Source organism: Larus michahellis, chromosome 2 (genome assembly GCF_964199755.1).
Source record: "Larus michahellis chromosome 2, bLarMic1.1, whole genome shotgun sequence".
NCBI classification, from domain to species: Eukaryota; Metazoa; Chordata; class Aves; order Charadriiformes; family Laridae; genus Larus; species Larus michahellis.
The window spans coordinates 35,610,952-35,625,073 of record NC_133897.1 but is presented as its reverse complement, the minus strand read 5'-3'; the positions used below and the strand labels follow the sequence as shown (position 1 = coordinate 35,625,073).

Below are 14,122 nucleotides of genomic sequence, written 5' to 3'. Positions count from 1 at the left end.
AAGAAAAGAAAAATAATTACAAATGGGTTTTTATAATTTGCCTTAATGACAAACTGAATAACAAATTAATGAAAAAAACCCCTTATTTGCAGAAACAAATGCGGGAAGACAATGAGTTATCATTTTACATATATACAGGCATTCAGAAGCCACAGTGTCTGTGACTGGTGCTATGCAAACACAAAGTAAGAGACAGTGCTCTGCCCTGGGAATTTACAGGGTCCACTAAGAGAAGACCCAGCAACCCGGTGCAGCAGAGGGATGGGAACAGCAGCAATAGGAAGCCTTGTTAGAGAAACTGGCTATGGACGCAGTTCGCAGAATTTTAAATAAGGAGGCTATCTCAGTGATGCTAGTAGTCCAGGTGTTTGAGATTCTATCTTTTAATCAAAAAAACCACAGTCCTCCTAGCAGTAGCTTGAGGCACAATCCCTTCGTCTCTTCTAGCTGAGTTATTTTATGTCTACAAACATGGCTGTGCTTACATGGCAGCCCTTACTTCAGTGGAACAGTAATTTGGCTCTCTCTTGCTTCTGCAGATGCGCTTACTCTCATTACTTAGAGGAACATAGTGTCTTTAAAAACTTGATGCCCTGTCTCGAATCCGGTTGAAATTTGTCAACAGAGTCAAAAGCTAGAGGGGTAAGGGAGAGCAAGGCTGACAGACAGTTGGACAGACAGTTTCAGCCGCAAAAGCCTTTTCCCTTTAGGGAACAAGAAAGAAAAATAAATGCTGAAGGGAAGTACTGTTAGCCTATTTGATTTGAAAAAGGTTGGGAAATGCGGTAGGGAAAGGTGATTTGCAGTGGGATCACCATCTGAGTCTCACATTTGGTGGATTTGGCCTCACTGGCAGGAGGTCAAATGCACCAGTATCATCTACATGGGACCGTGGAGCGATGAGCAGAAGGGGAGTGAGGACACTGGGTTAGTACTCTCAACTTTGGCAGGTCCCTCTCACCTCCGCTGAGCTCGTGTCTGCCTCCCTTTCTCTGTAAACTGGAAAAATAAAGCAGGCTTTATAAAAAACGTGCTGGGACTTGCGGCCAAAAAGAGCTATAGAAATGAAAGATGGCATCAGGCACTGGTCAGGGCCAGATGTTGTTATGTGTAGTGGTGGAACATGGTTATGGAGCAGCTGAGCCAAGAGGCCTAGTTTATTACAGTATCCTGTTACTGCAGTTCACAATTTTTACCTTTATCCGGAGCACTGCGTCGGGTTCATGTATGCTTTTGCAGAAAGGTATGGTTTACATCTTGGCCAAGGAGATTCCTCTGTGCCCTGTGGAAGTCCAAGGAGCAGCTGGCAGTGTTGATGAAGGGGTAAAAACTGAACAAACAATTTCTACAAGGTACAGAATGTATCTCTTGATTAGATGCTTTCCAGTTTGTGCATGAAAGATACGCTATCTCATACGACTTGGAAAAGAAAAATACAAAAGAAGAAAGCTGGGCTATACCAGTCCAAAGTTATACCTATCCGACACTTGTATTCTGGCTGTATTTTATGTGACTAAATCAATAAATAGCACTAAAAATCTGAAATAATGGCAAAAGTGAATATACGCCTTTATAAAATTACCCCACTGGGCTTTCATCCAGTAATTGCTTAATATTCCTGCTTTGTTTAACTGAAATAAGCAAGGCCATCAAATAAAATCTCTGAGTAATTATGGTACAGCTGAATCAAGGAGCTAATGCTGAGCTCTCCGATGAATGAAAATAGTTTGAAAATTATCAAAATAAAGGCGTTCTTTCTCAAAAGTGTAACGTTGAACTACTGTCTATTGCAAGCAGCCAAATGTCCTTGCACAAGAGCACGGTTCTGCTGCCACAGGGAATTATGCCTGTGCAGGTATTTTAATACTCACAAGCAGCTGAACTCCAGATATTGTCTGTTCCTCGTGTCTTACCCCTGTATGATCTTTAAGCCGTGCAAGCAAGAGCCTTTGTCATTTCTTTCATTCTGCTGTCAGTGCGGGGTTGTACTGACAAACCCGATAGTTTGAAGTTGTTAGATGTTCTTAATACAGACACAGACTAGGCACAAGGCATTTTTTTGATTGCTGTCTTCCATTAAGATGTAATAATAAGGAGAAAAGCTGTCTTTAATTACACGTTAGCCTGTCATTGGAAGGATTTGGGTGTCTCAGTATAGCAAGTACAATTCCAGGTTCGTAATTTAAGGGCATATATCATGTAAATAAGTCTACAATTAATGTAACGTTGTGTTTTAACATCGCCATTATGAAACTCATCAGGTTTTTTTGGAACCCGTTCACCACATGGGGAGGCAAAATGCAGCTGCCTTATGAGTGCTCTGATGCTCGTTTTTCTGGTTTTATGCTGTGAAGCTGCGCTTCGCTGCCCAGGGAGCAGGGAGGAAGGCAGGTGTGAGAAATGCAAGTTGTAAGTATGGCCCTCTTTGGTTTTAGGGGTTTTTTTTGGGTGCCACGTGTCCCTCCTGCCACCTGCCTCCCAGTACAAGGAGGTCTCCGCTGTGCGTTGTAGGTGTTTAGATATTGCTTAAGTTATTTCAGAGGTATCATCAGAGCAGTCTGTGCCCATCAGCCTGAACTATTGTGTACCCTGGGGCAAAATGCTGGAAGAGGCATCCTTCAGCACTGCAGTGAGATTGCAGTATGCTAATGGCTGTCTCCTGTGGCGTTTGCAAGATTCCCTCCAGTATTCCCTCCTCCTCCTCGCCCCCCCTCCCAGCAGAGCCTGTAACACATCGCAGCCATGCAGCACTTTTGCTGGGCCTTTTATCTCCCAATGTCAAAAGGTGTTGGCAAGTGAGTCCCCGCTCTTGAGGTGACATGACAGTGGACCACAGCTGCTGGACCCTAACCTAGTCTGCCCGACCCCATACGCCAAAACTGTCCCACCACTTGACCCCAGTGCACTGCTGATTCACGTGCTGGAAGGAGTCAGTGCGTTAGTCTAGTGGATGTTATTGCCATCTTTTGCATAGATTTGGACCAAATCCAGCCTTTTTTCCTCAGATGAAAATGCCATCATTCGCTTTGTAGGCAGTTCTGCTGAACCTACGGAAGCCAGGAGCATTGTGCCAGTGGAGGCTTTGTCCTGCTAGGCTTCCCTGAAGAGATGCTGTGATGTTTGCTGCACATGCTCCAGTGCCACATGTTGGGGAGCTTGCACTGCTTAGCATACTTATGATAATTCGCCTCCCAGGGGCAAACAAGATTCTTCTTATATCTCCTTCCCTGGGCCGAAGCACAAAGAAATTTCCCCTTGGTGCTTTGTAGGGGGAAAATAATAGATCAAAGCTTCTTGGTAAACACTTTTTAAAAACACACAGTGCGGATCTGTACATTTCTGTTCCCTAAAGGGACCTATCCCTCTGGTTGGGACGGAAAGCAGTCAGCAGCAGGTGATGGGGATAACACCGCACACTGGAGTCTAGGCATTGCACCTGCCCTACAGAGCTTTAGATGTGGCATTGCCACGTGTAGTTTGAGCTGTCCTTTATCCGTATTATGTACCAGTATGGAGTGTATTCTGGTCGCTATACTGTAGTCGTCGTAATCTGCTGGACTGGATATTGTCCAAATATAGTGGATATTGGAGCCTGCCATTAGGTACTGAAGTTAAAACTTTTCAGGCTAATAGTCTTAACTTAGTATATATTTGAAAATACTGCCAGTGAAGATTTTATATATATATATTTTTATATATATGTATGTTATTTTGGGGTTATAAATAGAAAATTTGTGTTCCTGTTCTTAGGAGTGTCACTGGAAAGTAGGCTCTTTTAAAGTATCAAGTTGAAGACCCAAAATAAAGTACTCGCAGTCTTCTTTTGAAGATGTGGTGATGTTTTTATATTTATATATAATATTAGATCTAGATGTTACTGTTTCCTAGGAGTAGATTTTCCAATTCAGCCAAGAGAAGAACATGCTGAACTTGAAACTTGGTTCTTCTTCAGTGCCATAGGAGTAGCATTGGACAGCAAAGATGAAAAGAATGAAGAATTAAGTACATCTTCCTTTATATTAACTTTCTGAAAGTTGAGTGTCTAGTCTAATTTTAGAGTTCCCTTTAGACTCAAACGTGTGCCGAGCTGGTGGATCTGGGAAAAGCCTCGAGCAGCCACGAGCACCTCATAGCACCCACTTGGTAGGACTAGGCTCGCAGTGGCGGGGGGGACAGGCGATGCAGCCCCTTCATGTGCTCTGCTGTCTGTTGCTGGAGGACATCTCTGTGAGGGCGTCCTGCTCATCTCCTCTGCCCCTTAAGGCAGCTGGATCCCGGGCAGAAGGATGAAAGGGAACCATTAAATCTTTTATCTTCCATCCTGCTGCTCCAGGCAACCCTGGCCTGGCTGGCTTATTTTAAACAATCGATGGAAAGGGAGGATGGGTTTTTCTCCTAAAGTACTTTGGAGAACAAGGAGTGTCTGCCTTCTGCGGGGAGGCTTGTGTGAGGACTTCACATGTGCGTTAAAATACCTCAGTTTGCTGTCGAGTGAAGTTTAACTGCATGGAAAGCTTGAGTGTTTTATTTGCAGTGGGCAAGGGCTTTTTTTAACAAAAAGTAGCAGTGTCTTAGGGTGACTGCTATAGGCAATATTTCTAATACTTAGAAATGGCTACGGTGTAGTGGATTTGCCCAATAATTTCAAGTAAGCCTGACCATTATAGCTGCACATTAATCACCAGGGCTCCCTCCTACCTGGGGGAAAAAATAAAGAGCTTCAGGTTTCTATGTGGAAAAATTAGCGCCTCGTTAAAGCTAGACAAGTTTGACATTTGCTCTCTGCCTGTGGTTTCAGGGCTTTTTGTCCCTCAAACAAAATATGAAACTGCTCCAATACATGTGATAGCAGCAACTGGAATGCAACTTTAGGAGGATCTTTGACCTTACCAGAGAGAATGTGTTTGATTCATTCTGCAGATGTTAAAATACTGCCAGAAATCTCTGGGAGATGACCTTAGGAATCATTCCTCGTTCTGATTTTTGTCCTCTAATAAAACTTCTGCTTGTACAGGTTAAAAATTTTGCCCTTGTGTATTTTCTTTTTCTAACCTAATGCTAGAAATAAATGGCTTGCTCTTTATTCCTTTGTGCATTGATTTCTCGGTGCTTCGGTGGTTAGACGACATAACTGCTATAATTGTTTTAATACATTAGCAGCAAATTATATATCGATGTTCTTTTTTCCATTGACCTTTCTTCCTCAACGTAATTTTCATTTTTTGCTTCATGCTGTGTCCATGGTGGCATAGCATTTTTAGAGGATTTGATTTTGGATTAAGGGCTAATCCTGCAAGGTCCTGGGCGCCGTTGCCATCTGCTGAATGCAGGGGAGATCTGAAACCACTCAGCATCCCCCCAGACATGAGCAATATCTTGCTAGGTCAGATAGTAATGATAGCAGTTTGCATTTTCTGTTCGTAGTCGGAGACATCCTGACATTTTTGGTAAATTGCGGTGGAATTACAGATTATTGAGAAACTCCGATCTTTGAAAAGAGTTGCCCTCAAATCGTTTTTCCGTTTCTGCAGGACAAGCAATTTTCTGATTACAGCCACCACTGGCCGGACGTGCATTTGCATTGCTGAAAGCTTTCAGAGCATTGCATAGTATTACGTGAGCCAAAACATGCAAAAAAATCTACATGTAGCAGTGTCTGCCTTGAGGTGTGATTATAATTTTTCTCATTTTACAGAAAGGAGCAAGAGGGGTGACAAGAATTTATCAAGCTTAAGAGCTTTCTGCACTGAGAGGCTGAAAAAACTTGAAAATGCTCTGCCGTAGCCCTCATTTAGTTTAATTTGAACTCAGTGAGTGAATATTTAAAATAGCAAAAAATGTCTATTCCCTAAAGAGTAGTAAGTAATCAGCATCCATTTTACTCAGGCGCAGGGAGCTCATCTGTCTGTTTGCCCAGCTGTAACCCCATCTCATAGGGCTGCTTTTCCTGGTGGTTGTGAGAAATGCAAGTTTTAGCTATTTCTCAGCAGTTGTGGTATTGCTAACCCCATCAGTGAATAATTTATTTTAAAAAAGTTATTTTCAGTATCTGCTTTGAAGTCATAAGGTGCCATTAGCGTTACTGAGCCCAGCTTTTCAGTCATACACAGGGAGATAAAATCCCCAAAGGATTCTGTTGGTTGTGTGGGTTTTTTTCCCCAAATATACTCTGGAGGATGAGCCTCACTAAATGTTAGAGAAGTGGCCGGTCCTGCAAGGTAGAGATGATACAGTGAGTGTAAATGAGAGCAAATTTTGAAGTTGTTCGTGATTTTTAAGTTGGGAATTCTGGCTAATACTGGTAAGTGTATTAACATAAGGGGATGCCAGGATCTGAACATATGGTCATCCCATCGTCTTTGCCGTAATCACGAATGGGAAATGGCATAGCTAAAGACTTTTAGAATTCGGTGTATGTTGTCTAAAATGCATTTATTTCTCTCTCTGTCTTTGTCTTTCTCAAAAAATCCCCCCCAAAATTTCAAAGAGGTCTCATTACCACACAAAACTCGGCGCTTACATTGATGTTTGAAAAATGTGTGTGTAATCCCCATCCACATTTCATGCTGCTGGAGTTCTTATACCCTGCCCACCAATAGACTATAGTCCGGTTCTAACATGCTTCACGACGAAGAAGATCTTATGATCTTCTATTTGGTATGTTTCTGAAAGATAAATTGAGCTGTAAGGACATTGAGCGATTTCCTCGGCTTGGAACGCAGAGAGTTCAGAGAGTGATATTTTTAATTCAGTACATGAGTTTTCATCCTTTTACTCAGTTTAAGTCTCTCGTAGTCATAGCGAAAACCACAACTGCTGTATAGCATGAATAAGGGTTAAGGGTTGCCAAACTGACACTACAGAATTGCCGTAGGAGTAGTTTTAGCCTACGAGTTAACCATGAATTCCAGTGGCTTGTTCATTCAGGCAATCTTTCTTTTTTCCCCCTTTTTTTTTTTTTTTTTTTTTTTCAGTCTCCCTACAGGTTTGGCCTCCTCCAGCAAATCCTTGGAGAAAGCTGAATAGCTACTTTGCATAAAGTGGAAAAAGACTTGCATTCCAGTACTTTATCTATATTTTCTTATAATCCGATTTAGTGTGGAATACAAGTCTGAAAAACCCTTAAATCTTTCTGTAATTCTTGCACAGCCATTCACAATGGATTTGTACAGTGCAAAGTGGAGACATTTGGGTTCAGAATGGTGATGAGTTTTCCTAAAAAAACCCCAGAGGAGTTATTTTTCTTTGCAGTTTAAGATTTCACTATTAGTACCCTTCCCCAACTGACAGTAGTGACATAAACAATCTGCAGATAAAGGAATGTGGAGTCTACGTGTTTATATTCCTCTCTATAGAGGAAGTTACCTTTTATAAGCCATGTAATTATAAGAAAAAGGATTTATGCATTGTATATTTAAAATCCTGTTGTCCTTCTTGTTTTGCATAGCTTTATTTTTTCTTAATATTTAAATAAGCATGTAATGAAAAGGAAAGAAGATGGAAGCAGAAATGCTATAGAGTGTATAGGATGAGTGTATAGAATAGAAACGCTATAGAACGTGTAGAATAGGATGTGGAAACTTGCTCTGTAAAGTCCGATATGAAATATGTGATTGTCGGCTCGGCAATCACAGTTTGTCACTGCAAGTGGGAGGACTTGTTTGGCCTATTTTTCGCCAGTTTTTTGTTATTGTTGTTGGTAGCTGTTGAGAAACAGCAAAAGAAAAACTATTCAGGATGTAACAGGGTGATCAGGAAACCAGGACAAACTGGAATTTGTCTTCAAGTTATCTCTTCTTGTGGGTATAAAGGGATTAATGATTTGGTGCTGGCATTAGGAATAATTATATCTGGCTTAGCTGGACAGGGTGTCTAATATTAGCAATAGCGCAATAGGTATATTCTGCATACAGTTTGAGCCATTGAACATGTTTGTAGTGTAAATGAGTATGCAGTATTGCTTTAGCTGTGGTGGTCTAAAGACACTGGTTGGTGCACACGTACACTAATAACCAGCGAGTGGACGTACAAATTTCTAGTGGGTAGTTAGGGAGGTGTATCTGTCCGTAACACTGGAATATTCCCCCACTTCCCGTTCTTTACTCATTCTATGTGATAGCTAAACTGAAATATTTGCTTTTTAAAAACTGTCCTCAAATAATTTGATAAAAAGAACTTAACTTTTCCTCCATTTGACAAAGGCAAAATAGCATAGCATTTAGATTAAGTCTCTTTTCGGTCTATGTAACAAGCTATTAATGTGAGAGTGCTCCACTGATGCCTTGTACCACTGTGGCAGTTTAAGAAAATGCACAAGTTTAAGAAGAGCTTACAGGTGTTAGACGTGACAACACCGTGAAGTGTACTGGCTGTCCTGACCTGTTAAATATGCGTCACGGACGATTTCTGGCTACAGACCTATATTTATTTCTGTCCTGAGGCTTAGTAATTGATACCCTGCCTAGAGAAGAGGGTAAAGAAGGGAGAAAAGAAACCAGTGAAAAATCAGATTTGGTGTGTAAACCCATGTGAGCTACCCATTCTGCCCTCCTGGCATTTAAAAACATGCCCTCACATTGACTTAATATTTGAAGAGTTGCCCTCTTGGAAGGAAAGGGTCTGATCTGGTTAGAGAGGTAAGTGGGCACATGGAAAGCAGCAGGGAACTCTCTGATTTTTAAAGTATAGTGGAATATATGATGTGTTGTTTATCCAAATATATACCATTTATTGCCTTTGGGACTCAAGATGGCCCTTCATAGAATCATAGGGTTGGAAGGGACCTCTGGAGATCTTCCAGTTGCCATTGGGTGTCATCACCTTATATGTGCAATACCATTGCAGCTTCTCTTGTAGACATATTGCCGGGTCCTTGCTGAAAGCAAACGTTCCCTGAGTAATTCAGTGTGTCAGAACATCCCATGTCTATATACTGCACTTGCCATCCCTCAGCCACCCTGACTGTATCTTGCAGAAGGACTTTATCACAGAAAGATGGGAAGAGCGGTACCATCTGCTCCCAGCGAAGTTGGTGTCTGCGCTGCCTGGGGAAAGAGAGGGGCACACAGCCTGTGAGAAACTATCTTAGGAGAAGCTGGTGCGAATTGATTATTTAATAACAAACAAGCACAGTGCCTGCTTTTTCATTATTTTTATGCCTATGATACTCAAACACGCATTCAGTGTGGTGAGATTGCTGCCTAAGGCTGCCCGCAGAGAGCTACAAGAACAGGAGCCCATTGAACTTGTGCTGGTTCTGTTGCATGTCTTAATGAAGCTTTAAAATGCTTGAAATTGTCTTTGAAATTAAATATTCCATGGCTGCAAGCTAACTGCATACTTTGTAATAATTGCTTAGCCAAATAAAGGAAAACTGTGAGGAACAAAGAAAAATTAGATTGATGGCTAGAAGAAAATGGTTAAATAAAAAATTCATGAAGAAGAGAAATTAAAAAAAAATAGCATAGCATCACAGGCTTTTGCTCAAGGACTTCCCTTCCAAAGGGAGTTTTTCTTTTCCGACTATTGCTGTGCATTTTGTTCTCCCTGTTTGCTACAAATACTAGAAAAACTTTTTCTGTGGGAATAATGGGGATGATGGTCACAAATTTATGCAGAAACTGGGACACAGAGTAAAAATTGGAAGCAGAGGAGTGCATTTCACTGCCATTCTGAGTGGGACTATGGTGCACTGTAAATAATTAATGACTTCACTGGAATTGCCTTTTTTTTTTTAACTCTTAAATCAACTGTGACTAAACAGAAAAATGCCAGAAAGACTTCTGTTCATAATTATCAGCCCAACTTGTACACTCAGAGCCCTTCCTCATTCAAATTTACTGCTTAGTGGCTGCCAGTAACACAGAATGAAATGTTTGCTGTGAACAAATTCTCTCATGCTTAGCCTTTCTCTCTGTTTGCAGTTTCAGACCAGCAACTCATTATTTGTGGACATGTATTAATGTCCAGAAGTATCTGAGGAGCCTGCAATTGTTTGTTTTGAACAAATTATTTTTGAAGAGTCAGTACACCCTCAGGTTTTGTGTCCTTGCTGTGGCATGAAAAAGCATTCTGGAATGATTTTAAATTACAGTGCATTTAGGAAGAAAATACAGAAGATAGTTGCAGTGAACAGTAGGAGTTCAGGGAAATACCTGCAGGCTAGTGCAGGCATTTAAAAATACGAATATTATTGTAGAGTCTTTAGGTTATGTCTAGTAATAGATACTTAATCTATCAAAAGCACTTTCATTGCTTACTTGTTAAAGTAATTTAACAGATGAATGATGCTATTAATGGACCACATGTAGGATCCAGACTTTTTTTGTTCAAAACATTCCTCAAGGGTTTAAATTTCTAAACAAGTTCAGAGGCAATTTGAAGAGATCTAGCCTATATGCAAGCTACTGGAATCACAATTTGTGAACTCTTCTTCTTCTTAGCATTTCCTCTGCATTTAGAAGAAAAAAGAAATCACTATGTATACATATGCATGACTAAATTGGCTGAGTGATACACCTTGTTTTGATAAGGTTGTTAGAAGCCGAAGGCTGTGAATAGATAGATGTGTGATTGAGCATGCAGAGAGAGGGAGATGGACAGAGAACTTAAAACCAGTTGTAAGCTATATGAACAAACATACAATTTTAATCTTCCCTTCAGTATTTTTTTTTTTTTGAGAGAATTGCATTAGTAATATCTGTAGCATATTTCTTGCAAAAAGTTCAGGCAAAAAAGCAAAAAACTCAAATCATCACAAACCAATCTTTCTTCCCGCTCCAGCACTTTGGGTGCTTGAATAATTGAAGGTAGACATCTGGAAAACTTTTAAATTGTTTTTTTAACAGCAATTAGTGTGATAAAGTCACACCATTTTGAACAATTGTAGAAGTTCATTGATAAGCATTCCTGTTTTGCTTCAGCAAGTGTCCGTGGTTACGTATTCCTGAAACTCAAATATCACCTATACACAGTAGAAAGTTGTGGAAATAATCTGTTGTTCAGTGTGTCTTTGATACACAGTTACATAGTTTGGTCAAGAACTAAAATGTGGTTGTTGACTTCAAGAACAACAGTTTCCAAATAAATGTTTGTGAAACCTCCAACTTTAATAGCTGCATTGTATCATCCAAAAGATGTGCAACAGAATGAATAGATGACCTTTCAGAGGGTGAACAAGCTGTTCACAATGTCTTTTCATTTACTGAGACAAAATATTCTTTTTATACGGAGATAATACTTTCCACCATTTTTAACAACGTTGGTGAAATATAAAGAATTTAATTGTTTTGTTTCTGAATGCGGGGGGTTTTTAGCTCTGCGTCTTCAGATCAGGACTTTTTCTAGACAAGCTGTGTTAAATGCATTGATCTAGCTAGATTTATTTTTTTTTTAAAGACAATGGAGGTATTTTGAATCCCATGCTCAGAGGGTGGGATGTCATTAGCTATCCTTCCATGTGATATCCACATGCTATCTGGCTTTGAATGATAGATGGATGAATTCTTATTGCCGTCCTGCACCCCAGCTATGGGGTCAATAATTCACTGACAAGGAAGTGCAAAGCAGCTGTAACTGAAATTGGTCTAAATTATTGTGAAATTGCAGCCTTGGTGTGAAAAGCTGCTGGGATGCTCTCAGGTGCACACTCATACACAAGCACCAGCTTGGACTGGAACAGATCACGGACAAATAGTGAGAAAATCGGGATAAGGAAATCAGGGCTCAGCCTTGCCTTTGTCATGTGAGGTATGGTTCAGCCCTTAGTCTTTGCAGTTGTAAATCCGCCACTTCAATCACAAGTGGATATTTGGTACTAACTAGCAACAACTAGTTATGCTGGTGAAGTATTTTTTGCTCTGCAGTATAACCAGAATTACTTCTGTTATTGTTTAGCCTCTGTCTGTGTTCCTGTTCTTATCTGATAAAGCAGGTGATGCAAACCTGTTCTCTTGTTAAAGGGAACACAATCTATTTGCCAGAATTCAAGGAAATATGGTGAGCAGAAACTCCTCAAAACTTGAGGAAAACCTTACCATTTTGGAAAGAAAAAAGAAAACCAAAAAGCCAAACACAAACACTTTTATTTTGGGGTTAAAAATACCAATATAATTCTCGTCTGTTTGCAGAAAACTAAAGTTGTTGTTATTTGTGAACCAAATACAAATTAATTCCTAGATCACACATCATATATGAGTAATTTACTAAAATTTGAAGCAAAGTTATTTAAGAATTATAGAATAATTTCAGTTGGAAGTGATCTGTGAAGGCGTCTGGTCCAATCCCTGTTCAAAGCAGGTCTAGTAAGAACAGGATGCTCAGGGCTTTGCCCAAGCAAGCCCTGAATATACCTGATGTTGAAGATTGTAGGGTCTGTCTTGGAGGCCTGTCCCAGTGATTGACCCTCCTTGCAGGAGGAAAAAACAAAACTAAAGTCCCTTAAAGTATCTAGACAAATTTTCCCTTGTTGCAAACTCTGATGGTTGCCCCTTGTCATTTTGCTGCACTCCTCCAGGAAAAGTCTGACTTAGTCTTATCTCTACTCTGCCATTGTGTTGTTGAAGACCACCACAAGATTAGCCCTGAGCCCTCTCATCCTAGAGCAAACCCAGTCCTTTCAGCCTCCCTGCTGTGTAAAGGTTTGGAAAAATCCTAAAACTAGTGTGTCTTGGGAATGAGGAATGAGAAAGTTACATTGAGATCTGAACTGGCAGTGCCATTCTTCTTGACAACCTGAGGTGCTACAACTGCAGTGGGTAGAGATGGTCTGTCAGCAAGTACCTTCAGCCCATTTTTGTATGATAGAAACCAGGTTGGGGGGGTGGGGGAACATCAGAGGCAGAAAAAAACTTCAGTAATGTAATTAAATAAACCTTAGAGAAAACATCTCAGTGCTTACAATGATGCCCACAAGACCAACCAGCTAAAGATCTGAGTAGATGTATTTCATGATTCTCAACTGCTGTGCGTAGATGTTAATCATGGTACATGGCAATCACAGTTTTCTCTCTCCTATTGCTAAGAGCTTTGCTTCTGAATTTCCAGAACATCTTATCTGGTAGGAAGGCTGCTTTGCAGGCAGCAGAGGCAACCAGGATGGTGGTGTTCATGATAAGGACTCTTTCTTACTGATTCCTGAACTGTGGCTTATTTTATGCATATTTGTGCTAGTTGGTTCTTTGAGAGCTGAGGATGTGCTCGTTAAATAAAGGATCTGATCTCTGCAGTGGCAATGTATTGTTTGAAACTTAGTTTGATGTATTCTGTATGCTTTGGATCTTTTTTTTGGGGGGAGGGGGTCCTATTCCTACCACGCACACTAAGAGGAGTAGATATTCTCTTCCTCCTCTTGCTAATAAATTGTACCTTGGGCTTTTTTATCTTCCTCTGCAGAAACTCTACTGGATGACTTCCTTCTCACGTACACAGTCTTCATGACGACTGATGACTTGTGCCAGGCACTTCTGAGGCAATATCCTTTTATTAAGCGTTGTATTAACAGAGGTCACACACTTACACTTAGGTTTATATATTGTCAAGCCTTGTATCAAAAGTAGTAAATTGCATGCCTGGGATAATTAATTTTGCTCTTTGCATATTGGTATAATTGAAATACAACTCCGCGTGTTTATTTTGATGTTGCATGTAAAAACGGTGAGAAAAGAGAACAATTGTCAAATATTTATTATGGCATGCTTAGAAGGTGGACTGCACCTGGGGTTTTGGCATCACACCCTATGAAATGCATGAATAAGTAGGAGAAACTTCAGAAGAGAGCAATGGGAATTATCAGATTTCTAGAAAAAAAAGACCTGCAAAGAAGTATTGAAAGAATTGGGATTGTTCTACTGACAAAAGGGAATCTATAAATGAGACAGCCTTCACAGGATAAGGAAGTCAGGGCTTAGCCTTCCTACCTTTAGGTAAAAGAGGAAGGGAAGAATCTATTCCCATACCAATTCCGAATGGGACAAGAGGCAGTGAGATTAAATTGCTGTAAACCAGTTTCATGTTAGACACTACAATATGAAAAGAAACACTGGAGTGGAAAAGTGAGACAGTAGAATCTTTGATATTGGAGAATATTAAGAAGAAGAAACTAGAAAATATATTCAAGGATAGC

General features: G+C 40.4%; 1 protein-coding gene across 1 annotated transcript in view; it reads left to right on the top strand.

The window, feature by feature from the left end:
- Positions 1-14,122, top strand: part of RAPGEF5 (Rap guanine nucleotide exchange factor 5) — a 163,945-nt gene that overhangs the window by 112,764 nt on the left and 37,059 nt on the right. The window contains exon 12 of the mRNA XM_074574833.1: positions 13,393-13,471. Coding sequence (XP_074430934.1) covers positions 13,393-13,471 — 79 coding nt within the window. The remainder of the gene's footprint in view (positions 1-13,392; positions 13,472-14,122) is intronic.